Raw genomic sequence first — 27263 nt, 5'->3', positions numbered from 1 at the left:
ATAAATCTGACTTCCTTAGGATAACGACTCAGCAGCCTTTAGCATGATTTCACTAGATTCAGGATTTTCCCAATTTAAAAACTTAAACGAAGTGAAACTGGGCATGAGGTATCTGTTGCTACTTCAAGTCTAACAACATGGAATATGCTTTTTATATCTGCCCCTTGGTTCTTAGGACATAGTTTCCTGTTTTGGAGCTCACAGCCTCTGATTTTTGTTTTGTACATCAGTCTTTGGCTATAGCGGGTTCTTCCTCTGCATTTGGGAGAGAAGAGTAAGCACTGTTCCCTATTTAATTTGTGAGGAACTACTTATAAAAAGAAACAATGTGCCTTTTTTACCCACTGAACTGCTAATCTTATCTGCAATCATTTCCGTTTGACTCTTACAGACACACAGTACGTTTCAGGGGCTTTTATAATAACTGTTAGCTTATGGCTATCAAATGCCCAGCGGAGTAAGAAACCCCACAGAACTGAACTTCAGCAGGAGCTGATCGCTTCCATCTCGCAGAGCCTTGAAAATGCAAACCAGTAGTTGATTGCAGGTACTGCATATCTGTCCAGGTGATGGTTTTGATACCTTCTTAAGATACTTGAAATCTGTTAAAGTATATCATGATTAAGTACTTAATGTATAGCTTCTGAGGGAACAGAGTTCTCCCGTGGGGAAACTGAGGAGCTGTGATAACGGTGTATTTGCCATTCAAGTCAGGAGGCAACTGCATACTGTTTATACCATATCAGGGTGTATGAGAGAGTTGTTGTACCAAAAAATGTTTGAAAATGCGCCCTTGACCCACTTGGATTCCATATCCAACCTCAGTCTTTCCAGTACATGCACTGGGCTGCAGGTAGACTTGTCATCCTTTGCACGCACATAGCACAGCAGGAGGAGTCCAGGAAAAGATTGAACTAGGCAAAGTCTTGAGCAAAATGCTGTTAGATTCTCTTTATTAACTCGGCATGCAAAAGACTTGGAGCATGTTGCTGCAGTTAAGGCTGTAACAGTAAGAACAGGACTAGGTTATTTTTTTTTTCCCCTCCCCCCAGAATCCTGTGATACATACCTTATAAAAGAGAGTGAAGCTTAATCTTGTGCCAATTCTAGCACATGTTGTGCCTGATCTAACATGATCAAAACACTGCTTTCTTTAAATGCAGCAGCTCCTGGAGAAATGCAGTTTTGTCTAGATGAAGGAATTAAAGGTTATGATCTCTGGATTCCTTAGTCCGTTATGCCATTTACTTTCTAAGCTTGATGCAACTTTTAGTAGCCATATGGTTTAGTTTACCCTTCTTTATACTGGCCATGGCGCTCTTGGTGAGTGTTCAGTAATGGATATACCGAGATGAAAAGAAAGGAAAACTAAACTTTATTCAAGGGCCGGATTATTAAGTAAACCAACCTCCTCTCAGTCATAGCTGTCACTGCACCACAGAAGCGTATGGACGCTGTCGGGATGAGCGACAGGACTTGTTTTGCAGTATTTCTAGATAATTGTGCCTGCTGGCTGCCTGCATTAAGACTTGGATCTTCACTTGCTATTTACATTCCTTTTGACTTGATAATCCAGTTTGACTGAGCCGTAAATGCCAAGAGAGAAATACTATTTGATAGAATTTGTACTGAAAGCCAGTGTGAGTCCAAGGAGGAAGCAAAGCCACTAACAAGTTCAAGCTGGCAAGGGTGACTTAACCAGAACCCATGCCAGGAAACTGCGGTGAAGTACGAATTTGCTGCTGAACATCATGACTGCCCTTTATCTTTATAATGGGCTGAACCAAAATGAGAAATAAGCACATCTGAAGTTCTCTGGTTTTGCTCTTCCAGATATAAACATGACAGTTCATGTCAATGTCATGATTTATTCTTTTGTTGTTGGCAGCCTATGTCCTGCAGGCTGGTGAAGAGGGATTGTTTTTATTTAATGGAGGCAAAGAAGGATGTTTCACATCTCATTACAGCAGCAGGGTACTTAATGGTACAATGCTGGCAAGTTGCTGCCAATGAAATGGTGCTGCTTTACCTCTTCTTGCAGAAATACAGAATTTGTGTCATGACTAGCAAAACAATGTCAGAAAATGAGTTTTCCCCTTAAAAGCTAACGATTGACGCCTGGATTTAACAAAAGAGCAAAGCTACCTTCCTTGGAAGACTCATTTTAAGTCCTTTTCTCTTTCGGTTTTGCATTAATGATTAATTTCTGCTGCCTCCTCTGCAAAACTTTTCTGCCATTGTAACTGCAAACGTTGTAGGAATGTTAACAATGAACAAGGATGGTGCAAAAGGCTGAGTGAGTCAATTCCACATACCTCTATTAAGAAGAAAAGGCAGAAACAAGATTTATGAAGAAACTACTTTGAGGTCTAAGCCTCCAAAGAAGTCTGCCTCCAAGTCTGAAGCTAGATACAACTTCTTGAATTCCATAGCCCTCAAGCGTGAAGTCATATCACCTGTACTTTATCAGTTTTGTTCAACATATGATTGTATGGTTTTTTCCTTCCTCCAATTGCTGTAACTGTTAAGAAAACGATAGAATCTTATGCTTGGAAATACTAGAAATTATTTCCTCTGCCTTTAGCTAATAGAAGGTCAGGTATTCAATGAGAGCTAGAAAACACACCAAACAGCTTCTGTGTCTACTCAAAATTGAACACTTTGGAGCAAACCTTCAGTCACAGAGCACCACTAGACCTGTTGGTATTCAAACTGTACTCGCTAGAAAATGACTGCAGGGGAACTGCCGATATCTTGTGTATCTTGTACTTAGTCACGTTCAGGTATACTTCAAAACATGACCCGTGGTTTTGTCGAGGACAGTCCTGAGCCATTTCTATTTTAACAAATTCTGTGGAGATGCATTGGAAAAAAGAGGACCAAGTTCCAGTCATCTTTTTTTTTTCCTTTTATTGTTTTGATGGGGATGGTGCTGCTATACTGGCTTCACCCCTGTAAGCACTGAGCATCCGTATTATGAGCGTGCATAGCCTTGCTCTTGTCAGTCTTGCACGAATTAAGCTGACCTTTGGTCCCTTGCAAACTGCCTGGTTTGTGTTTATAGGGCTGGTAAATACCTGCTTGAGCAGTAGTAGTTCTCCATGGGAATGAGTCTCTCCTGAATTTCAAGGCCTATTTGCTGCAGGTAAAAGCAGCCTCTGGGTGACATTGTATTACGTTTCAAATCCAACTTCATAGAGGTTTTAATGGTGAGGAATGCTTCTGTTTTCCCACTAGTTTTGTTTTTCTTGTTCTTTGTTATGTAATGGTTGAGCCCACAAATGAGAAGCATGAGGCTAAACGCTGAAGAACGAAGGAAGAAACAAAAAGCCATATGGCAATAGCAGGAGGTCCTGCCACCCCACCTTAGGCTCATGACAACATGCCCTACATTTAACCTACAGTCAGGAACTAATTAACAACACAGATGGAAGTGAGCTAGCATATGTATTCAAAATAATACCCCTCAGGTTTTAATCAGCTGCCCTGCCTCTTCCTAGGTTAGACATCTAAGTTACCGTGGAGGGATTTGCAAAATACGGGAATGATGCCTGTGGTTAAGGCAGCTTTGCGCCATGGCTGGAGTGAGGGGTGGGGAGCAAGGGCTTCCCTCGTCTCCTCTGGTCTTGCTGCGCAGTCTGGGGTAGGTTCTATAAACACCTTTAAGGGCCTCCGCCTCCCCAGAAGGAAAATAGGATTTCTGGTGTTTTTCCTCGACACCGAAGTTATGCTGAGATTCAGTGTTTGCAAAGCACGTTGGAAGCTTTGATAGCGTCTTCTCTCCGAGAAATGTCGTACAAGTGGAGAGTTGCAGCACCATAAGCGCTGGGTCTCTCCGCTCTTGCAACTTCTAAGTGTGGTTTTCCTGGCTAGAACTACTAATTATCTCTGATCAAACAGCTCTGCTTTTGATTTTGAATAGGATGGTGACTTCCAGATACTCGATTGTGTTGTGCAGAGGTTTGGGAGAGGGAGAACACTCAGCCGTTTTCAACAGACTAATTGGGTAATTTAACGTTTCTCCTTTTAACTTTCTCTTTCCTCCCCCCACCCCAGCTATTTGAAGAGAAGCTCTCCTTCCCCGCAGGGCTTACGTGAAGCCACAGGTATTAAAGTTTTCCTGGAGAAGTGTTTATTTAATGATTGAAATCCCATATACAAACCTACCCTTTGGAGCTTAAGGGCTCTGATGGCAAGACCGGGACGCTGGCAGTGAAGCCGCTTCTCCGGCGGGTTGGCGTGCACGGGAAACAGGACACCCAAGCGCCAGCGAGGAGTGAGGTGGTGTTGGGCTGCATTGTGCATACTTCTCTTTATAGGCATGTCTGGGCTATTTATGTGCTTATATCAGTGGGGGAAGGGAGAAGCTAGCCTGCACACCTAGAAAGCTTTTTTTTTCCTTCCTCTTTAAAGTGTAATTATTACCAAATATGCATGTATCCCTCAGGAATCCAGAGCGCGAAGAAGCTGTTTTGCTGAAACCTGTCACATTTTGTTGGGATGTGGCTATTAGCTATAGTTTAGGTGTTGGCCCCGTCTGATTTTATGACAGCATAAATACTGGGCCACCTTTACAGCTGGTATAAATCTATGAACGGAGCACTATGGATTTACACCAGGCAGTGACTGTCTCCACCAGAATTAGGTCTGCAGGAACATATTGTTTCAATGAACCTCAACATTTTTTGTGGAAATAATTTCCCGTGATGCCATAATGTATAGTTACATCTGGTGGCAAGTACGGAGAGTCATGAACCAGGTAAACTTCATGTTTAATTGAGGAGGGGGAGGACCCCATGTCTGTGTAATTTGCAGGAACTGCAGTGTAATGCTCTTCTGTGAGAGCAATTGCGCCACTACGCAACTGGGAGAAGGCAGGAACCTGATAATTTATTTTTTTTTCGTGCAAAGGTGCGGGTTTTTCTCTTTCTTTATGATCCATTAAATGTTTTTTACCTTGAGCAGTGCAATTAATGAAGCTTGTTTTCAGACACTTGCGTCTTTGCCAGAGGTACCTGCTCACCCCTTCTAGTAATTCCAACCCCTTTTCCTTGGTGGAGCTTGTGAAAGGGAAGCAACAGTACACAGTGTTGTAAATCTGCACATGGGTAAGCCTACGCATTGGAGTTTGCCTCGCTAAGGATGGAGCTGGAGGGAGCTGCTTTGGGTGGGTCTTAGCTACTTGTGTGCCAGTTACAACACGTGATGGTGGAAATAGTGTTGTCTGTGAAACTTGTATCCCTCTGTTGAACCCGGTTGAAGTTGGCCCCCAAATTATAAAGCTAGATTAGGGATAGAGAACCAGGCATAGCAATTTCAAAAGTCTTGTTTCAACAGGAAACCACTTAAAAGGTGGGGGAAAAAAAGCTGGAAGCTATAATGCTTTGAAACCTGTGGTGTGCTGCATTGTCATAGTAAAGTAACAGTGGTGAAAGTGCACTTCTTACCAAGGTGTTTTCAATGCAGTTGTGTTAACATAATATCCCAACGGAGTTATCTCCAAAGATAAAGCCATTGTTGCAGCAGGACCCATGCAGTGCTGGCTGCCCACTGAGATGGGTTAGATTCCTAATGAGTATATCAGTGTTCAATACAAATTCCTCATTTTTCCATTACTGTAGATTGAGGTGGCTTTGCAAACTTAGATTTCTGCTCCTGGTCTGGTGGTTCCCATGTAACTTTGGACTTGAATGCGCCCAGAAGCTGCTCTGGTACCTCGGTGTAAGCTCTCATCCCTTGCCCTGTCTACGGAAAGTATTTCCATGGAGATGCCGGGCTAACAACTGGACTGAGCATGTGTTGAGAGAAACCTGCACGCGAGGGCAGGCAGCCAAAAGATGACTGATAACACCACTGGCAAATGCAGGCATATTGTTAATACCTGTCAGGGCTCTGACAACAGGCATTTCCAGTTTATGGTTCACGCACATCACAACACACTGATCTGCTTCATTTCAAGGGCTGGCTATGGCTAAAAGGAAGGCATTCTTACAGCAATGCCACACACAGTCAGGGTCTCAGCCAAGGTAAGCGTCTTGCAACAAAGAGATATAGCCCTTCCTCTCCTCCCTTACCCTAGGGAAAGCGCTGCCTGCCCAAACCATTGTAACTGCTCCATCTGATGCTTGTGCTTTTTAACCATTGATTCGCCTTGGCTAAGCTTCACTTAGGTTCCTGTTGAGTGCATAATGTTCTATAGGTCCTAGGAAGCTTGCCACTTGCAGCAGAAGCGATGGGTGCGTGGGATGTTTTACATGCTGTTCAATAGTTTATAGGCACTTGTAAGATCCAAGCTCAACTGATACAGCAGCTTCTGGGTTGTTCCAGGGCTGCTGGACACATGTCACAGTACAAAGGATCCAACTCACGCTAGTTTGCATGCAACGTGCTCCATTCTGTTCCTCCTCTTGGGTGCCAATTATCCTTGCCTTCAGCGGGAGCTTCGTGTGTGTACTTGGCAGAGTAGCTCGGTCCTGTGACGATTCAGCACAGCATTTCATACCAAAGAGCCGGAGTGAAATGGAGCACAAACCGCAGATGCTGCTCAAAGGTCTGAGGTCCTGCCCTAACGTTCTTCCATGCACGGGTTGAATCAGCGTTACATAAAGCTCTAGTGGCTATCGGAGCAAATGATTTCGGAGAACTGTAATTATCTTCTCCCATGGAGGAACCAGAGAGTATATTGGCACAAAGTAATTATTTTATGGAATGGTTTTGTGGTTGTTTTTGTGGTGTTGTGGTGGGTATTACGTAGCCTATTCTATAGGTGAACCTTCCTTTCTCAGAGATTGCATAATGTTACTTCTGAATGACCACGGTAATGGCATAAGTGTATCTTGATGTATACTCGGAAAAGATTAATGCAGCTCTCTAAGCCTGGAGTCAGTTTTGAAATTGGGATTTGCTAATGCTTAGGTTTTAGGCTTGGATGTCATGTTTCTGCTGTATAGAATTTCTGGCATGGCAGTGGGAGTGTGGCGTGTTACCCTACCCGTGATACTCCCCATGAGCAAAAAATAAACCTCCTAGTAGTGCTTTTATTGGGGGAGGGCTTTCACTGCATACCTTGGTATTCCAATGGGAAATTTAGGCAACAAATGTTGTGGTAGAGCATGTTGTGTTTGATAGGTAGAGCGGCATGCATGCAGATCCCCTTTCAGAGCCGGGTTGGTTTGCAAACCCGGTGTGGTGTGAGTGGCCCCGTGTGCGGGATGCTGCACAAACAGCTGGAAGGGCAGCGTGTGTGGCACCGGCTCAACAATCGGTTCCCATTGTCGAAGGATAAAAATAGTGCACATCTGTTCTCTTCCGTGGCCGTTGTCTCCCTGAAAACTCCGATAGCATCTGTGAGTCTGGCCTCCTATTCCTTCACTGGCGCCTACTGCCAAAACTCACCCTGCCTGTTTCCTGGTATGGGCAGAATGGGTCTGAGATCCATCCAACAGAAATCCTGCTGGGAACTCCTTGTAGTCCTGCACTTGGCCAATTTAAGTATAAGCATGCTTGTAATGAGGAGACTGTCTGGTCTGCACCCGTTAGAGCAGCTGAGTTCACTCTCTCCCTTGGAGCTTTGAAGCAAGTGTGCCCTTTGCATGGCTGTCAGAGTCCAGAGGTATGACGGAAGCTTGTAGGAAACTCTGATACACAACTCTGTGAAAGATCAGGGGTGTAATGTCATGGCATTATTATTTTGCCATTATTTTCTCTGGGTTCTTTCCCACCTCTGGTTGACAGGCCCAGCTGTGATTTGTGTATCACAAAATTTGGGGGAAGAGTCCGATAAAACCTCAGAACCCCAGACCCCCCCTTGATAAAACCTCAGAACCCCAGAACCCCCCAGTAGTGCTTTAAACAGATGCATACTTCTCCCTCGCCAGTGTCGGCATTGCTGGAGTTTCTTTGCTCTCAGAAGCTCTACCATGGGCAATATTTAGCAACATAAGATGAAAGCAAACTTCTCCTGTTAAAAGTTGTCGTTCACAAACTACTTGTAAAATTGCTTGCTGTTTATCTTAGTTTTCAGAATGGTTCTTAGTCTCTGCCATCTCTGGCGTTGTGGCTAAGTAGACCTTACCACCTTCGGGAAAACCAACATGAGAATAAAAATAAAATGGGTTTCTTCTTCCTGATGTGAAGCACCAACTTACAAGCATACAAATTGGATGTGGGTGTGCATGTGTATGAACTGGGGGGAAGGTGCTTTATTTTCAGTAATAAAAAGTAATTATATAGTAATTATATAGTTTGCTGCCTAAATAGCCGCAAGGATAACCAGAGTGTGTCAGACATCCAGTTATGCATGTGTTAAAGGTTAATACTAGTTGTTCTCAGTACACTTAGTCTTTGCAGATCATGTGCTGACATGCATCCCGTTTTGGTATCTGTTCACGGACTCTGGTAATGATGCGTAGAGCAGGAACTCATGCCTGTGCCATTCAGTTGTATTTAGTAAATTGAACTTTTGTATAAAGGTCTTAGAAAATGGCAAGGCAGAAAATGAATGTCGCCTTGCTGCTAATTTTATCTTCCACCACACACTCCTTTCTGGAGATTAAAAGCATTATGAATCTATTCACTACTGAAAGTTATTTCATGGCACATATCAGGATGCAGAACAGCAAGTACGTGCTCACAGCTGTTCTTCGGGTCTCTCTGCTGGAAATACAACCTGTTAAGCTGCCAGATTTCTGCTTAAAATAACAAAAAACAACGGAATAAAACAATTAACCGGTGAATCCTCATTAAATACAAATACTGAAATAAATAGTACAGCTAGGTAATTGACTGCATATGTAAACTAGCTGTAGATAATTGACATGACCTTCATTTAATGAGCCTCCTTCCCATTAGTGGAGATGAGTGCCACAATTATGTGCCCTTATTCTAGCTGTAGCTGTGTGGACTTTATTGAAGTACAAACTAGGTCACGTCTTCCTGAGATCTGGTCCATGGTGGGTGACCTCTTTTCATTGCTTCAGCTTTGCTATGCTGCATGAGAGAAGGAGGGATGCTCTTGCAGCCATGAGAATGGATGGCGTTCAGGAAGCTGGTCTCTGGTGTGATTTCTGACAGAGACGTCTTGTGTGACCTGAGGGAGCAGCTGAAGGCTGGGTCTCGTATGAGGAGGCTAGCATATATCTGTCTTAGACAAATTAGCGGGTGTATACAGCAATCTGTGGAACAGCAACTGAACCAAGATTGTCTCTCCTGGAGAAGTCTTTGATCTTTTATGTCCAGTGACGTAGCCGAACGGGAGGAATGCAGAAGAGCTGCAGCCTTTTCAGATGTTGTTCCTAGAAGGTGGGCAGTAGAGACCTGAACCTCTTACAGCTGTGGAGGGAGGCGATGAATGCACGATAAGATTACAGATTGCGACTGTATCATCAGTGATTCTATTTAGTGTTTTCCTAGCTTTATGTCTGACTGAAAGTGACTACGGCTACTCTGGTTTGTCTGGCATTCAGCTGTATTGATGTCCTGGGAACATGCAGTATCACCCAGGTTGCCCCACTGTAGAAATGCTCAGCGCTGGTGAGCCCCTGTGGGAGATAGTTGCTCAGTCTACCAGGACAGCATCAGGCATGGGTGTACGCAGAAATGATGGGGCATCTCTGTGCAAGGCCTCGTAGCGGTGGATGTGCCTGGCATGGAAAGGGGGAATAGCTTGTTCAGTAGTGGCATGCCGGGAAAACAGGAAAATACAGCGTTTGCCCATGTTCCCACCCCAGTTCTGCTTCCACGTGGGGTGACGCAGTGAGTGCCCCGTAATTGGAAGGCTGTATGTAATCTCTTTGGGATTTACAAGGCACTTGGTATACCAGGACCGGCAGTACCTTTAATGGTTGCAATGTAACAAATGTTTGATAGCTGGGGAGCAGAGGGCAAGGACTGGAAGCAGCCATCCAAAGTGTTTCAAATGACCTTTTTGGTACTATGTTGGGACATTAGTCCTGCCTCACTAAGTAAGAGATGAACTGTGCATTCATGAGTCAGTTAAACAGCAGCTTCTACCTGCGAAGGGAGGTGTAAATCTTACTCTGCTATAGCCTGTTAAACAAGTAGATTTGGGGCAGCAGCTACTACAAATTGCTGTGGCCTCTAAAATGAAGAGTTTTCCTAGGTATTAAAATATCACTCCTTTGTATTAAATCACTTGGTATAGTTTTGCTGCCAAAGACAAGGACTGTCTATATTGCTCAAATCACTGTCAAACTAGAAGGATCTTTTCGCACCCTGTTCGCACAGTTTGGCTTAGTCTGGGACTCATTTACAAAGAAGTAGATGTCTGATCTGTGTTTGCTTGCTAGCAATATTCCATGTGTCTGCACTGCTGAAGCTTACTTTGATGTACTCTTCTACTCTTATAAATGGGAGGAAGGGGGGTGGCTTTCAGGGGACACACTTTCTTGTGTGTTATCAGTATGTTGTGTGGATAATGGCTGTCTTGAAGTCTTTTGTGTTCAGAGCATAGTTGTACACTGTTTCTTGCTACCCCAGATAACAGCGGCAGTTGTATGTCATCGGATGGGATATAAATTGATCAAGCTCGACAGCAGTTTCCTTGCTAAATGGAAGGCAAAATTGATTAAGGATGGATTACCTTAACGTGAGATATGAAGGACTCTTAGGTCTGGTGACCAACCAGCCATTGGCGGAGGGTGCTGAGGGTTTATTGAAGTCAGTTGGCGAGGTTTGTCTGCACCTCTGTCTTCTGTCGTCTTCCTTGCAAGAAAAATGTCCCTGCAAATGAAGCTGCACAGCCGCTGTTTATTCGTTTCACATCCCTCCAAGTGCCTTGCTACTGTGAGAGGTAAACAGCCCAACGAGAACAGCGAAGGATGTGGCTTGGTCCAGTAATCCTTCTGTCCTTTGTTCACCTGCCTAACTTGAAAAGCAAATGTTCAGCCTCCAGCTGGTGTACTTAGGTGATGGGTGCGAGCTTCTCTGTTTTGTGCCTGTCTTAGTGCCTCTTTGTGTCATGTCCTCTCTCCTTTGCGCTGGAAGGCCCTTTGGGGCACTGCGTGCTCAGACAGACTCGGTTCTCCAGAGTAAAGATATTGGCTGGGACTTCTGGGCACTACTCTAATAAAAATAACAGGAACTTGAGGAGGAGCCAGATCTGTGTTCTGTTCACTGCTCTGGTGGTCACAAAGTGTGATGTGGGTGCTGGGTTTGGGGTTTTTTCCTTTTATGTTTTATATAAAACAACTCTCAGAAGAGGGAGTGTATGAATACTATTATTTTTGTTGCCTGTTCCACTGGCTCTGCATTTGTATTCTAGCCCAACTGCCCCTTCTCCCTCTTGCCTTGTCTCGCTGTGTTTGATAAAGGAAGACTGATAACCTCCTGCCTTGTGTTGTCAGTCATCTCTCTCGTGTCTCTCTTCCTCCCCTTTGAGAACGAAATCTGATATTACTCCCCGTAGAATGTTTTAAAAATCATAGGATGAAAAAAATCTGCAAAATATTAATGTTCTGCATGGTTAGAGCAAACACCATGTTCCTGTGAGTCACAGATGTCAGGTTTGTTTAATCTTAACAAATCTATGCCACAATAACACTTTTAAACAGGAAGAGAGATGGAGGCATGAAGGAAGAGTTGTGCTGGGGTAGAGAGGTTTCTTGGCCAAAATCTTGTTTAGTGGGGGGCTGGGGATGAGGGGGGCATGGACACAAACCCAGACACTTCCCACCCCCATGCTCCATTAGGTAAACTTTGAGACCTGCCATTTGGGCACTGCCTTTCCAGTACATATTTCATTTTTTTGGTATGTTTTATGATAGATTGTGTTTCCATGTTCAAGTCTTAAGAGTACTAGTTTCCCACAGCATATTTGCAGGAGATGAAGTAAGGCTTTTTACATAGCACCCTGTTGGCAAACAGAAATAGCATTTACTCCTGTGAGCGCTGCCAAGTATGAGGTACTTCCGAATGAACTTCAAAAGCTCTGAAACAAGTATTAGCTGCTGCTTCAAAAATGTGAACAATGCCATTGCTTTCTAGCAAGCAGAACTGGTGAGAGCGGGGATCGGAAGGAGGAAAAATAACAACTGGATGTGATGGATGTTGTAGTAGCACTTGGGATCAGACAGAAAGTATAGCTCTCTGTCACTGTGGGATTTGGGGGGCTCTTGTAGTAGTACCTAAAGCGCATACTCTGCGCTTGAGGAGGAACCAGTTTACTAGCCTGAGGAATGTATGTATAATCAATGGAGACTTAGCAAAGTGCTTGGGAAAGTTCAAGCTGTTGGGAGGGCTGATGGAGTGACTTGTGCTGCTCCCGATCTGGTGAGGAGTTTTCTTACCAGCACTCCTTCCTGGTGCTACCCCTCCACGCTCGCAAGGGATGGAGCCCAGCGCACACAGGAGCCTCCAAGCGTGGCCCATAACGTGCGCCAGAACTTGGAGCAGAACGTGAGGGAAATGGGCAAACTGCTGAGTTTTGGTACAGCAGTGGGGCTGGCTGTGCTGCTGGTGCTTGTGCTGGGCTCTGGGCTTTAACTGGGGTTAAATAGATGCTTTGGCTTGAGAGCGGGCGGTGTGGGGCTCTGGGCAAGCATGGTACAGGGGTTCTGGTATGTCATCTCAGTACAGCTCTTAGCAGCTCTGTATTCCAGCAGGTCCCTTCCACGGCATTCACATGATGCAAGCAATCTGTCCAGCTCAAATTTATTATACTGTCCTGAGCAGTTTCCTTGTTCTATATTTATGCATACGTACCTTCTACTTTTAGATGAGGAATTGACCTGCTGAGACCCTAGAGTTGTATGGGCCCTTCCTATGTTTGGAAGGTTGCTTTCAAAATACAAATGCAATTTATCCTGGTGCTGTTCAGGTTTTTGTGGGTAGAACGATGAGGTATTTTTGGCATAGGGAGATCTTAAAAACCAAATGTTTGCATTTGCACTTGAAACTTGCGAAGCTGCCTTTTATTGTTGAAATGTTGCATTGCTAAATAGCAGTTCTGCCTTCGCTGTTACGGGAAATAGGTGTAATCAGTCAATGAGTAAGGAACCCGCATAGTAGCTAATCTAATACTTACTACAGAAAGACTTCGGCATGTAAGAGCTCTGACTTGCTGGTATCAATATTGCCTAAGCTTTGGCATATGCTTTATCTGAAACTCTAAATCAAAGAACACCCTTGTACAAGAGTGTGCTTTATCAGCAGTAACAAGTTGCGGCTGCATGCAGCACACCTCTGTGGAGAATGTGTAATGTCTTATGACAGCTCAGGTGAATTGTTGTTACTCGATCCCTTGTTAAGTTAGTTAACTTTTTTTTTCCCCCCTTGTTCTTGTCCTTAACAGTTCCACCAAGTGAGAAGAGTGATGACCATCCTTTTCCTTACTATGGTTATCTCATACTTTGGTTGCATGAAAGCTGCCCCGATGAAAGAAGCTAGTGTAAGAGGACAAGGCAGCTTGGCTTACCCAGGTCTTCGGACCCATGGGACTCTTGAGAGCCTAAACGGGCCCAGTGCTGGTTCAAGAGGACTGACATCGCTGGCGGACACTTTTGAACATGTCATAGAGGAGCTTCTAGATGAGGACCAGGACATCCAGCCCAGTGAGGAAAACAAGGATGCAGACTTGTACACATCCCGAGTCATGCTAAGCAGTCAAGTGCCTTTGGAACCCCCACTGCTCTTTCTGCTCGAGGAGTACAAAAACTACTTGGATGCTGCAAACATGTCCATGAGGGTCCGGCGCCACTCTGACCCAGCTCGCCGTGGGGAACTGAGCGTCTGTGACAGCACGAGCGAGTGGGTGACGGCGGCAGAGAAAAAGACTGCAGTGGACATGTCAGGGGCGACTGTCACAGTCCTGGAAAAAGTCCCGGTACCCAAAGGCCAACTGAAGCAATACTTCTATGAGACCAAATGCAACCCCAAGGGGTACACGAAGGAGGGATGCAGGGGCATAGACAAGAGGCACTGGAACTCCCAGTGCCGAACTACCCAGTCTTACGTGAGAGCTCTCACCATGGATAATAAAAAGAGAGTTGGCTGGCGCTTTATAAGGATAGACACTTCCTGTGTATGTACATTAACCATTAAAAGGGGAAGATAGTGGATTTGTGTTGTATAGATTATATTGAGACAAAATTATCTATTTGTATATATACATAACAGGGTAAATTATTCGGTAAAAATAATTTTATGGACTGCATGTATAACTGAAGTTTATACAGTACAGTGGTTCCACAATCTATTTATTGAACATATCCATGACCTGAAGGGGAACAAAAGTCATTTGCGCACAAGGTTAAAAAAAAAAAAAAAACCAAAAAAAAAAAAAAAAAACAAAAAAAAAATCAAACAAAAAAAAAAAACCAAGCAAACAAAAAAGTCTGCATTACATTCCTCGATAACATTGTGGTTTGTCGCCGTTGCCAAGATTTGAAAATATAAAAAGTTAAAAAAAAAAATCAAATTGCATGCTGCTTCAATTGTGAATTGATGATAAACTGTCCTCTTTCAGAAAAATAAATTGAACCAAAACATTCCGTTTACATTTTAGACAGTAAGTATCTTTATTCCTGTTAGTATTATATCTGTTTACTGCTTTTAACTTCTGATAGCGTTGGAATTAAAACAATGTCAAGGTGCTGTTGTCATAGTTTTACTGTTTTTCTTTTAATTTTGAAGTCCCATCAGATTGAAAAAGAAAAAAATAATCATTACCTTATTCTGGATTAAAAACAAATTCGGTTTTTTTTGTATGTTGTGAAGGTGTTTGCAATAGCGATCCAACTACTGACAAAAAATAATAATAAAAAAAAAGAGGCAACTGAAAAAGAATGGTGATGTTCCACTTCACATTGTTGAACTTCAGGCTTAAAGACAGCACTTATGTAACTGTATGGCAACGTGCTTTTTTTGGGTTATTTTCTTTTTTTTTTTTTTTTTAATTATTATTGTTCTGGGGGTTTTTGTTTTTCTTTTTTAATTTGCTGTCTCTTGAGACCTGTATTTGCTTATACCATGTTTGTTTGTGTTTGGGTTCCCCCACTCCCCTTTCCTCCCTCCAGAAGGATGGTGGCTGTGATCTTTAAAGTACTTCACTTACCATATAACTGGAGTCTGTCATACAGAAAATATTTTACAGAGTGTTGAGAGCAATGATTTTTCATGTAATAAAAGATGCTGTGCTTGGATCAAATGTCTTGGTGAAGCACGAGAAGAATGTCACTAGAAAAAGGGGTTTAGGAAGATGCTAGTGGATCTGAAATGAGGTTGGTCACAGGACTAAATAGTTCAGCCGGTTCAGGGGTGAACAGCAGTGGTTTGGGGTGATGGAGGTGATTCCAGATCTGTAGTCAGCACTGAACGTGGTCTGGTGCATCCTGCAGGGGTGAGAGCTTTGCCTTGTGCATGTGGTGGGTGAGCTGTGGCAGCATCCCTGCCCCGAGAGGCAGCTGGGGCAGGAGGAAGCCCTGCCGCTGCTTGAAAGCAATTAGCACTTATGTTTGTGTGGCTCTGCCTCTGCTGCCAGCCTTGTTTTATGAAATGAATATTGGCATTAAAAAAAAATACTCTTGAAGTAAGCAAAGAGGAAGTGCTGGAGGAGTTGGCTTAAAGTTGCTTAGGTTCTGGCAGACGTATTTAGCCCTGTGCTATCTCTCTAACTAGCCCAACCGAAGTATTTCTAGAAAGGCAGGCTGTAAGCCTGAGAGCTGTGCATGGCGCCTGCACCGACTACAGTGGGCAGGGAGGCAGAAATAGCTCATTAGTGAGCTCACTGAAGGCAGATGCTATATTTGTAATTCCTGTAGATGAAGAAAAGTAGCTGAACAGAGGGGGAAATGCTGCAAAATAGAACTGCTTCTGTACGCTGCAGAATCTGCGTCAGTCTGCCTTACTGTTAAGTTAAGCTTTGCGCAGTCCAGGTTTTTAATTATCTGAAGTATGATCCCCCACAATAATTCTCTTTGAAGAGAGTATTTAACATGGAGTTTATATTGTTACTACTAGAAACCCATGCTGGAAGCTTGCAGAGACACCTTCAAAATCGGTGATTTCTTCTACTTAGGGTAGAAGGGCTTCCCCTCCCCAGGATAACCAGCTGTCAGTGGAGACCCATCCCACCCAGACACTGAAAGCCGTTTGCCTTGGCCATGGGTGTCCCAGGCCAAGAGTGAGGAGGGAGGGTTGTGTGACCCACCCGAGCTTCAGACATCAGCCTTCCTAATCGATTGCAGGTATTCAGGTGCCCTGACAGCAATCAAAAATTAAAAAAGCCTACTGCAATGTCTCCAAACTTGCCCTGACGTGGTCTTCATGCAAATTAAATGGTGGTGTAATGGACAGTTTCATTCCACTGTGGCCAGTACCTGTATGTGTATTATAATTCTTTGCATTCAATAACCCAAACATGGCTCAGGAGCTATTCTTGGCAGCACTCCTAAGCCACAGCAGAGAGATGGTGTAACGGTCCCCTCCATCAAAACCAGGGCTGGTGGCTTAGGAGGGGGAAAGGGTGATGCTAATGAGTGAGTAACAAGCAGATCACTCATCTAGACTGGGAAAAAATGAGAGTTAGGATGTGACAGCAGTCTAATTCAGATGCAGGGATTAAATAATTCCCAGTTCAAATAAATTTGATTTCCAAAGGAGAAGTGTTAATGCCTAAGACATGCTAGAAATAAAGTTCCTCATTTCCCAAAGTTAGTTATGGCTCTATCCTTAACTGGGAAGTGCTCACCTGGCACAGGTAAGGGTGGTGCTGGTGTGGCAGAGTAAAGGCAGTGGGATGGCAGGTTGGGAGGGGTAAAGGGCAGCCCACCCGTGAGGGGACCAAGGGCTGGAGCTGAGAACCTCCAGGGGAACTGTGTCCTGCAGTACACCTGGAGTGATGCTCCTGTCCCTGTACTATGCCGATTCCATGGCTACTGCTATAAGGTGAAATCGGCAATTAAACCGCAGTCCCGTGGCTCTCACCTGCCTGACCTGACACATCTGTAACCGCGGGCTTGGCAGTCTTAGTTAAAACAGAGCTCGGGGTGGGGGTGGGGTGGGGGTGTTGCTTTTCTTTCATGTCACTTAATTAAACTCTTGCTGTGGTCTGTTTGTGACAAAGGTATATCATGCATGTCAGCAGGCCTAGTGCTGTGTTAAAGTAAAGACTCTTGCAAATGTAAGTTAATGTCTGTGGCCTTGTTCTCTATTATTCACCTTGTGTAACATAAATATTTATTGTATATTTATATAATTTTATGGTTTTTGGGAAAAACTGAAATTGGCATTAAAATTTAAAAGCAACTGCGTCATATTGTAAATATAATTAAGCTATATTTAAGTGTACTGATTAACATAATATATGTTTAACTATAGAGTTTTTTATGTTTTTAAATATATTTTCAAAATATATATATATAAAACTTGGGGGTTTTTGGGGGACCATGTGACTCTTTTCTCTAATTGTAAAACAAACTTGAGTTTTACTATAAAGATGTGTGTTCTTTGTTTTAAAACAATTTTTACTTTATTTTAGCAATAAAATCTCCCTCAGAGGGCAGGCAGCCCCGTTTCATAGCCGGACAGTTAGCATTGGGAAGGGAGGGGCAGCAAGAGCTGGCTTTCTCTAAAATTTGGGGATACTTGCAGAGTAATGTATTTCCATTTAGTTCTATCACATTGAGTCCTCGTGAGACTGAAAACCCATGAATGACATATATAGAGAGGTATGATTTTATTCAGCTGTACAATAACGAGCGTAATGGAAGCGAGGGGGAGGGGTTACTAACCTCAGTAACTAAGGGATAAATGAGACATAAACTCCATAACCATAGTCCAGTCATATACCTGGTTTTTTAAATGGTGTCATGTATATTTATATCCCCTGCACTGAACTTATTTATGACCCCACAGAGGACTAGGAGTGGAATTCCTTGGATTTAACATATTGTAAAGCATTTCTGAAAGAATACTACAACTGCCAATCCTTTGTACATTTAATTATCCTACAGCCCTAGAACAATCAATAAATCTTCATGACGAATAGAAAACTTTCATATAACTTAAGAGGAAAAGAAAAAGCACAAACCCAAACTCCTAAAAAATTCTGTTGCTGTGCATTTCCCAAGAGCCCAACGCCAGCAAAGTCTCTGCAAGAACTGAGGCAGTGGTACCTCTGCAGATTATCATTTATATTAGACACACATGCGTGCACGCCACTTGCTTTATTGTTGTCTTAAAATCAGCTAAGGGAAGCAGTAACAGATACTAAAATCTTTGGTATGTGGGAGAACAGGGGCACGTTACTAGAGCACCATGTGCCTGCTCCCGGCGGTGGGAGCCGGCTCCGCGGATCCTGCCTCCTCCCCTAGGCAGGGCAGAGACAGGTGGGATTGCTTTGGCTTGTTAAATACATGGCATAGGTACCTAGGGGGTGAAATGGGCACCCTCAAAATACATATTTGAACTACAGAGGAAGATATGGGAGCTAATGGTCCATCCCTACGCTCTACGAAATGCTAGCTCTGTAGGGGAAAAGATGTTTCCATAGCTTTTACCACTTGGAGCAGAAATAAAGGCGGATAGCTACACTTCTGAATTACTCGGCCAAGAAAACAATGGCAAGCAGTAAAAGAAGATTTTTGAAGAGAATATGGAGGCTACATTGCAGTGCCCTGAGAGGGGGAGGATATCTATTTCAATTTGTCCCAGGTGGATTCAATACACTTCCACAGGCTACTTCTAATTAAGATCTCACTGAGAAGACACCTCCTGGCAAGGTAATTAAAATGAAAAAGGAATGGATGCACTTCATTGGAGTAAATATAAAGAGCACCAAGGCCCCACCTCATGAAGCCATTTTAAAGTTAGGAAGGTTCTGTAGCGAGGTGTTTTGGAAGAGGAGTAGGTTTTTCTGAACTTTTTTTTTGGTGGCATTTTTTTATTATTTTTTAACTACTTGCTACTCTTTTGGGTAGTCAAAGACTGTGGTGTTGGTATCAATCAGTGGAGTTGAACTGGCAGCTTTTTGGGGATGTCTGTGGAAGAAGGAAGCCTGGAGACAGCATAAGTGGGTCTAGCTTTTCCAAATGAGAATTGGATTCACCTGTGGAATTTGAGATGCTTCTGCAAATCAAGTTTTTCAAATCCCACCCTATTAGATGGTGGCAGAAGGCACCCTAAGGTAAGCTGCCCTTTGCTACACCAACCCCGGTTGAGGGAAGTGGCACGTGACTGCTGATTTTTGCTTTGCTGTGCGAGGGTGAGTCTCTAAATCCTACCTGCAACCTGTGGGGTTCTCTTGGGGGTCTATACTGAAGCCACAAATGTGTATATGTATTTGCCTAGAAGCAAAACAGCTGCTGGTGTGTCCCTTGGTCAGGCTGGTGCTGCATTGCTGACTCATGTATGGGGTGGCAGCCACCGCACCTGTAGCCACAAGTCCCTGCTCCGTAGGAATAACGTGTGGAGGGAACTGAGGGGTGGCAATCCCTGGTAATTCCCTAGTGCTCAGGATCACCACACAGGCAGCCAGGGCTTCCCTGCTGCCGGGAGCCCTCAGCCGCCTTGGCTGGCAGCAGACACTGCTGATCTCGTCAGAGCAGCCCTTGCCAGTTTGCTCACGCAGGGATTTTAGAAGATGAGGAGGAGGATTTGGCACAGAGCTGCAAGGCTTGTCATCTAAATCCCTCTTTTCTGCTTCTACCAGCTGGGCGAAGCACCCATGTAGCAGTGGAAAGAGGCAGGGAGCTGCCTCGGAAGCCCTGAGGTGGCCAGGGGATGCTGCAGTGGGCTGTCCTGCCTGCCACCCCTGGGCTGGTGGCACCTGGCAATGGGACAAGGCTGTGACTGGTCCTGAAGGCCCTGCCAATAGGGCCAGGTAGACAGCTAGAACAAAACGGACTTGGAGTGGGGAAAACAAGCAAAAAAACTCTTCTCCAAACTTTTTTGCATATACTGATACCAGCGAGCAGAAACTTGAGTTCCCGGCACAGGCGCTGCTCTTATACGTTAGCTCAAGGTGAAATAATGCTCTTCCTTATCCTCTTCTGAATCTGTATAAACTCCCTTCATATCGCATTAAAGAATGCCAAAGCAGAAACTCCAAAAGCATTTGGTTTATTTAATAAAAGTAATATCTCAGGTGATGTGCAAAGGGATGGAATATATCCTGCTAGCAGTGTCGAGGTTTGTGCTTTCAGAAACAGCATCTCATGCATCTGCACTCTGAAAATGTTTCCCCTTGCTAAAATAATCCTTTCCTTATACCGTCCCCTCCTCCTCTTTATTAAAAAAAGACCCTGAGCAAACAATCTGGTCCAGCTTAAGTCTATAAAGTGCTGGAATTTCCAAGTTAAAGCCACAGTTCATGTACATAAACCACGCTATCTCCTCCTACTGTGTTATGTTGGTTGTAATAGCCTTTAAAACTACTCAGACTCTAAATAAGAGCGTAGGTACTTACTGCACTAAATAGTCCTTCAAATGGCATCTACGCTAAGGATTTAAAATTATCCTAATAAGGTTTCCAATTAAATTTTTTCTGACCTTTAACTAAAGACCACTCTGTTGGGAGTCTCATTTTTGCTCTAACCCCAGCACAGTCCTTCATAGAAGTCTCACTATATTTGGATTCCAGTCTTGGGAATCTGTTATTTAAAGACAATATAAAGTGCAGGCAGCCATGTTTGTGTTACAAAAATAGTTACCGTTGCCAACTTTGTCATTTACATCCATGAAACAGCCCAGTGAGGCCCATTCACTGCTGGTTCTACACTCCGCTCTTACTCAAGCACGTGTAGTACAGGCACAGGTTGGTACAGCTGTAAAATTGGGTGGAAGGACATATGCAAAAGACCTTTAAGGAACATGAAAAGAGCAAATCTAGTGAGGCTTGCCAAAAGCCAAGTGTAGATGATGTGACACAGTACAGTTGCGTCTGACATGCTGCTGCTGCATGTCATCCTTCTCAGAGCAGGATGGGCATCCCCACCTTTGCCAGTCAGCTCTTTTTGGAGCAGGAATAAGCACAACAAATTAAGTCCTGTTTGTTACAAGAAGTACATTGACTTGAACAAAAAGCCCACAGACAACTCTTTCTTGTCCAAAGTGTACAATATATTTTTATTTTATTATTATTATTTTTATTTTGTACCTCTGGCCTGCTTTATTCTTGCGAGAATCAAAATTTCCATCCTTGGCATCTAGGTATGGCGCAGCCTGCCTGGAAAGCTACAACGCTTGCCTCTGCAACAAGAGAAGTAAATTTATTTTAAAAATAAATAAGTAAACCACTACATCACCTGGTAAATTAATTTCCTTTCTGCCCCATTGGAGCTACTGCTCTGGAGGGTATGGCCAAGTGGATGGGATGTGATGCTGGTGTAGGTGCAGATCTCTCTGCTAACAGAAGGCACTTGCCAGTGCTGGGATGCAGCCGTGAGGTGACTTGTACTCGCTTCGTCTAATGTCAAACCACTTCCTAGCTGGTTACATCTTTTGGCCACTATTCCTTTGCATTTGATCAACATATTAGTCTTAGAGATGCCATAGCCTGGCTATTTAATTCTGAGGGGTACAGAAGAGAGCCTCACTCAGCCTCAGCTTAACTATTCGTAACAGACATATTATCTTACACTTTCCTTCGTTTACATTTCCCCTCCTTGCTGCTGGCTGTGCTGGTGTGGAGTACTCACCTCCCCATTTCAGGGGGTATAAGTTCAGACATGCTCATCCAGGCTCACTCATAGCTGCTGGTACATAGCTCCGAGCCCTGCAGGGCTCTGCTGGAGAGCCGTCATGGCGAGAGAGGGGCCGTGGGGATGTGGCTTTAGAAACCAAAGGGGACCCTCTGCCTGGGAAGCAGGGCACGGCAGCCTGCAGCTGGCTCACCTTGCTGTGCAACGTTGCAGTAGAGCTGTAGTGGATATAAAATGGGAGTTCTTGGTAGCTCACTGCAAAGGATGGCGTGGTAAGGATGACCCCGCGATTAAATTCTGACAACTAGTAGTCTCTGCTTAGCGCTTCAGGAGGAACGAGCCGCGTCCCTATTTTCAGGAGTCTCATTGCAAATGAGCTGTCTGGTGACATGGAAATTCATCACCTGAAGTGCTAAACAGCAGCTTTGTTTTCCAAGGGGAAACTAGGGCATGCGCTCAGAAGAGGCTACTGGAGGCAAAGCATCGGTTTGCGTGTTCCCTTAGAATATACATTACCTTTAGCTTCCCAAAAAGCTGAAAGTCTTCATGTGACTCCATCCGTTGAGGCCTCAACAGTCGGGTATTTCATTCTGATAAGCCCAGCAAGCTCAGGGACCGCAGGACCCTATTTGCCAGCTGTTAAATTCAGCTTGTGCAGCATGGGACACGGGGGAAAGGCAGATGAGCACGTAAATCTCATCATAAATCTGCCAGGTAGGCATCCGCGGCCAGCAGTAGCCATGCTGCTCTCGTCTGTGCTTCCTCTAAATTAAACCAGAGATTCCAGGCATAACTCTGCATGTCCTTACGGCTTTATAATTGTTGCCTGCATGGCAAGTCAGAGAAATAATGAGGATAAAGTAGTGCAAACAATAGCTATACAAGCTAATTAGCCCTGCCTGTCACTGAAAATAATACAGCGGATGGGCTGATGATCTAAAGCCTTGCTTGAACTTTCAAGGCGGGAAGTTAGTATGAGGAGAGCCTGAAATAAAGTGTTCCTGTAGCCTGGGATGATTTTAGGGGTCTGCAAGCCATTACCTACTCAATGGTCACATCATAAATTACCCTTTAGAACCACGGTACTCTGTTACGTGCTTCGCAACACAACAGATATCCACGGTTTCTAAGAACTGGTGCAACATCTCTAATAAAGTATGTGTCAAGTATTACACAGGGCAGTAACTACGGTATAATTTACAGTTTGGTGCCAGACTACTGAAATGGCCACCTACGCAGTGATGTGTTGGAGCATTTCAGAACAAAACTGCAAGCCCGGAAACCTCTGCAAATCTCCCTTCTTGGAGCTTTCATTTTCTCTCCTTTAAATAGGACAATCTCTCTGTAATCACAGAGCCTAATTCTGCCTCTGAAAAGGACAGTGTCTACTGAATTTAGTGGAAGGATTGAAGAGCAACTCAATAAATCAATAGAGAACAAACCTAGCAGAAGTCATTCTGCACAGTATCAGTTTCAGCTCAGGAGGTGGCTGGGATGAAGGTCGGTGGAGGAGTATTCTGGGGGGCAATTGCTAAGAAATTGCCTCATTTCTACCCCTACCCTGAGCATCGGCTGTTGGCCACCAGTGGGAGGTCAGGTGTGAGGGTGGCTGGACTGGTGGTCTCTTTTGGTGCTGGATTTTTCAGAAATGCATTGTTTGTGCTTCCCGGGTAGCATGAAAAAACCCCCGTGGCAGGGGGCACTGGCAGTAGGACCCAGACCCCCCCCATGGCATGTGCCTGCGTGGCTTCCAGCCCTGCTGACCACTGACCCACCCTGGTGGAGGAATGAGCAGGACCTGGCCTGAAAACAACCACATGTGTAACTTCTTCCTGCTACTTTGGTCTTCACGCTCCTAAATTTTGTGAGTTGGGCTTCCTGGCAAATTGAAGTCAGGCCAGCGGTCTGTTTCACATTTACATGTGTGTATTTGAGATACAGCTAGCCTAGGGAATGGAGCAGGGATGAGAAACCCGTCTTGTCTCAGTGGTGACACAGATGTGACACATGGCCTCAGGCACACTCAAGCTTCCCAGCTCTGCTTTCCCACTAGGTTTTGGCTTGTTGTTGTTGTTGCTCTGAATGTTGTCAATCAGATTTTTTTAGCAGGTTGCTAGCTGCACAGCCCTGCACCCAGGCGTGGGCAGATGTCCTACAGCTGTGCGGCTCTGGCCAGGAATTCCCACTTTGCTTTGAAGCAAATGAGCTTGTTCCACCCGGCAGTCTAATCCCTCACCAGACAGAGCACAGACCCTCTGCTCTGGTTCAGGGCTGTGGCCACCATCTATTTCTGCTCTTGATGTGCTACAGATCATGGCCAGAGCTTTCGGTCCTTACCCAGGAGGGGGTTTTGCTGTGTCTGTCCCTAAGCATCGTCAGGTCCCAGCAAGGAGGCACTTAAGGGCTCACCTTTAGGGTCCTGCAGTGTTTTGTGATGTGTTTGTGTTAGAGCAGTACAATTATTGCTGAGCTGGTGCCCTGTTTGCTTTGCAGTAGGGGAGGTCGGTGTTCTATCAGCACCTGGGGTGTGAGTGCTGTCAGTAGCCTGTTGGGTGCTGCCTTTGCCCAGCAGCACCCTGATGGAGAGGCAGTGCAGGGCATACACCCGTGCTATGGGCGGGCATGCCACAGCCATGCAGGCTGCACCCTCCATCCCCTCCCAACAAAGCCCGGGGAGCCCCCAAACTTACTGAAAATGAGCATGTTTGGGGGCTGGAGGAGAGCCAAAGCTCAGCTGCCGCAGGAGGAAGAGGATGGGCTACCAGACCTGCTGTAGCAAGCAAGGGCTACCAACTGGGTGGGCGCTGCACTGTGCCAAATCCCACAGGGACCCTTTTCCCCTCGGAGTCCACGCTGCTCAGCAGCCACTGCAGATCCACCTTCAGATGGAGAGGTTTTTAATAGTGACTTTTAAAAATCCTATATCATAAAGCTATCCTGAGCCCAGAAAGTGTTCATGGGAAGCCTCTGTGAGCCATATGGGTGCAGAGCTCCACCAGCATCCCACAGCTGGGTGATGAGGTTCCTCCTGCCTGTGGCAGGCTGGTGTGGGTGTCCTGTGGACCTTGCTGCGTCTTGTCCCAGCCTGCCCCAAGTGCCATGACCCCCACAGATGCCCATCCCACCACGAATTTCTTCCTGCCTCCAATCCCATCTTCATGCGCCCAAAGGCAACTCCCTCAAAGCGCTGCATCCTCAGCAGCACAGCAAACCCCAGGGCACAGGGTGGGGTGGCTGCTGCACATCTCGCTCTGTCCGCTCACCGCTTTGGGTGCGTTGGTTCCGTTGTTCAGCTGTTGAGACCCAGCACCCAGCCAGCAGCTCTCGCATGGTGCTGGGGCTTGCAGGGAGGCAGCCAGGCACACACCGGGCAGCAGGATCACTGGGAAGAGCGTGCTTGGGCACCTGTGAGCCCAGTGAGTGTGGGAAAGGTTTGGCACCTGATCCAAAATGCTAGGCATTAATTGCGGCTCAAAGGATGGGGACTGAAAAATACTGTCTCTTGGAGGCACTGAGAGGAGCTAGTGTGAAGTTGTATTTCCCATGAAATGCTGCATAACCTGGCAAATCTCTGTCATAGGGAAGCTATAATTGCCCATCCTTCTGAAGTTTCAGGGAAAAAAATCAGTACGACGTTTTGGAGAACTTGTCCTTTCTAGTGGCTAATGAATGTTTTGAAGCCCCTTGTGTCTTGGCTTCCTTACAAGGAGAGGCTTCTGTGAGTTCGGATTAAGTGCTGTGGTGTCTGCCCTTGTAGATGGAAACAGACTCTGTTGAACATGTATATTAAAAAAAAAAAAAAAGAAAAACAAAGCTAAAAACCAACAGAAAAAAGCAACAAACAACCAAAGTAAGAAAACCCAATAAAAGAAAAGACCTTCTGCCAGACTCTGGTTGCTGCAAGTAGTAACTAGGGAGTTGCAACAGCTTGTTTTCAAAATACAGTGCTTGAGCCATGGAGATGAAACTGCCTCCTCACCTCGCACGGCAGGCACACTGATCCATCTTTGTGGGCCAGCTTGGTCTACAGGGCAGCAAACCTGGTGTTATTCCTTAATAACTCTGCTCTAGATGTAGTGAGTGTGCCTGGGAGAAGCATTTGGGCCAGTGACACCATTTGGGTTGGGAATATACAGAGGATTTGACTAAACATTAATGTCATTAGGAAAAGTGTTTCTTTCAACTACTACCACCATACTTCTGACCTGTACTTTGCCTGCTTTTGAGAGGAGCAATATATGATGCCGAAAACTTTTTTAAGTTTTGAAAAACATATTTATGGAGAATTTAATGTGTCACTGGACACCAAACTCTCTCCTTCCTATAAATATGTACTGCGAAGTATCTGTTAATTGATGTTAAAATATCCACAATATAAATATTTTTTAATATAAATATAAGCCTACATTAAATAACTAAACAAGACCGATGACAGGCTGCGTGAGTCACTAGTGCAGATATATGCTGTATTGATTGCTGATGCAAAGGTCCACTTTGTAGGCTGATTTTACTTATCAGAATACACGCACTGCTCCAAAACTGGAAAAAACTCCTACCCACAGAATATTTAAAGGATGTTCAAAATAAAATCCCCCTCTGCAAGTATAGAGCTCTGTCAAAGACTTCAGACTCCTCAAGTATACTTCAGGCTTGAAAAGATGGAAAATATGGGCTCCAGACTATAGGTTTTCTGGGGGGGAGGTTTTTGGTTTTGGTTTTTTTTTTTTTTTTTTTTTTGGGGGGGGGGCGGGGCGGGACTGGCTGGCAAACAAATGTTGTGACATCTCCTGGTGAGGTCCCTGGATCCAGCCTTCCCCTGCACAGAGCTGGCATACACAGCAAAATAGATCTTGCGCTTGGTGTTTGGATGGATCCAGCTCCACTGGGATCCAGGGATTTCTGTGCTCATTTCCACAGATACACAATTCTAATCTGTAGCTGGCTGTATTGACATCAGCCCCTTGAGATGGGGGCATGTGAGGGTCCCAGCATCCACCTTTCATGAGCCTAGGCAACCGGGGACTGAGAAAAATACCAGAACCTGGTACTAGCTGTCCAAAAACCCCCATGGAAATTTAACTAGAGCTACTTTGTGACTGCACCATCATTGGTCTCATCTCCTCAATCCACTTCCCTCCTGTTCTTTAACTGCTCGTTGGAGCAGAGCCTGGGGCAAGGACAGGCTTGCTCTGTGGCCACCTGGCCCCAGGGATGGGCCATCTTAGGGGAAAGCCACTCTCCCTCCACGGGACACCTCTGGATAGCCTGTCCCCATGAAGTGGCCGTGGGACAGCCCGCAGGACACTTGCGGGATGGTGGTGGCTGTGTAAGTCTGTGCCTCACTGAAGGAGTAAGACCTGTTAACAGTTTTCCAGGAAGAAAAAAACCAGGACAAAGCCATTTCAGGCAGAAGGGACAGGATTTGCCCCAGGAAGGAGCAACCTGGCAAGTAGATGGGAAATCACCTCCCTGGCTGCTTGCAGCCCGGGGGAGAAGAGGCTGAGATGCAGCATGTGGAGGCAACTAGACAGAGCAACTGGAAAGAAAGTCAGAGAAACTGAGCCTGGGGGAAACGCTGGTATCTGGGTGAGCATGTTTGCAGGAAGG

The 27263-nt window shown here is 45.0% G+C and overlaps 1 protein-coding gene across 9 annotated transcripts in view; it reads left to right on the top strand.

Moving 5' to 3' along the window:
- BDNF (brain derived neurotrophic factor) overlaps positions 1 to 25469 on the top strand; it is a 104037-nt gene extending 78568 nt beyond the window's left edge. For all 9 annotated transcript variants that reach the window (XM_080405299.1, XM_080405298.1, XM_080405304.1 and 6 more), the window contains one exon: positions 13310 to 25469. In XM_080405299.1, coding sequence (XP_080261425.1) covers positions 13331 to 14071 — 741 coding nt within the window. In that variant the 5' untranslated portion in view covers positions 13310 to 13330 and the 3' untranslated portion in view covers positions 14072 to 25469. The remainder of the gene's footprint in view (positions 1 to 13309) is intronic.
- The last annotated feature ends 1794 nt before the right edge of the window (positions 25470 to 27263 follow it).

The sequence above is a fragment of the Falco punctatus genome, assembly GCF_963210335.1.
Source record: "Falco punctatus genome assembly, chromosome: 10".
NCBI lineage: Eukaryota > Metazoa > Chordata > Aves > Falconiformes > Falconidae > Falco > Falco punctatus.
Note: the sequence above shows the minus strand (reverse complement) of the source record. Positions and strands in the feature narration are given on the sequence as shown.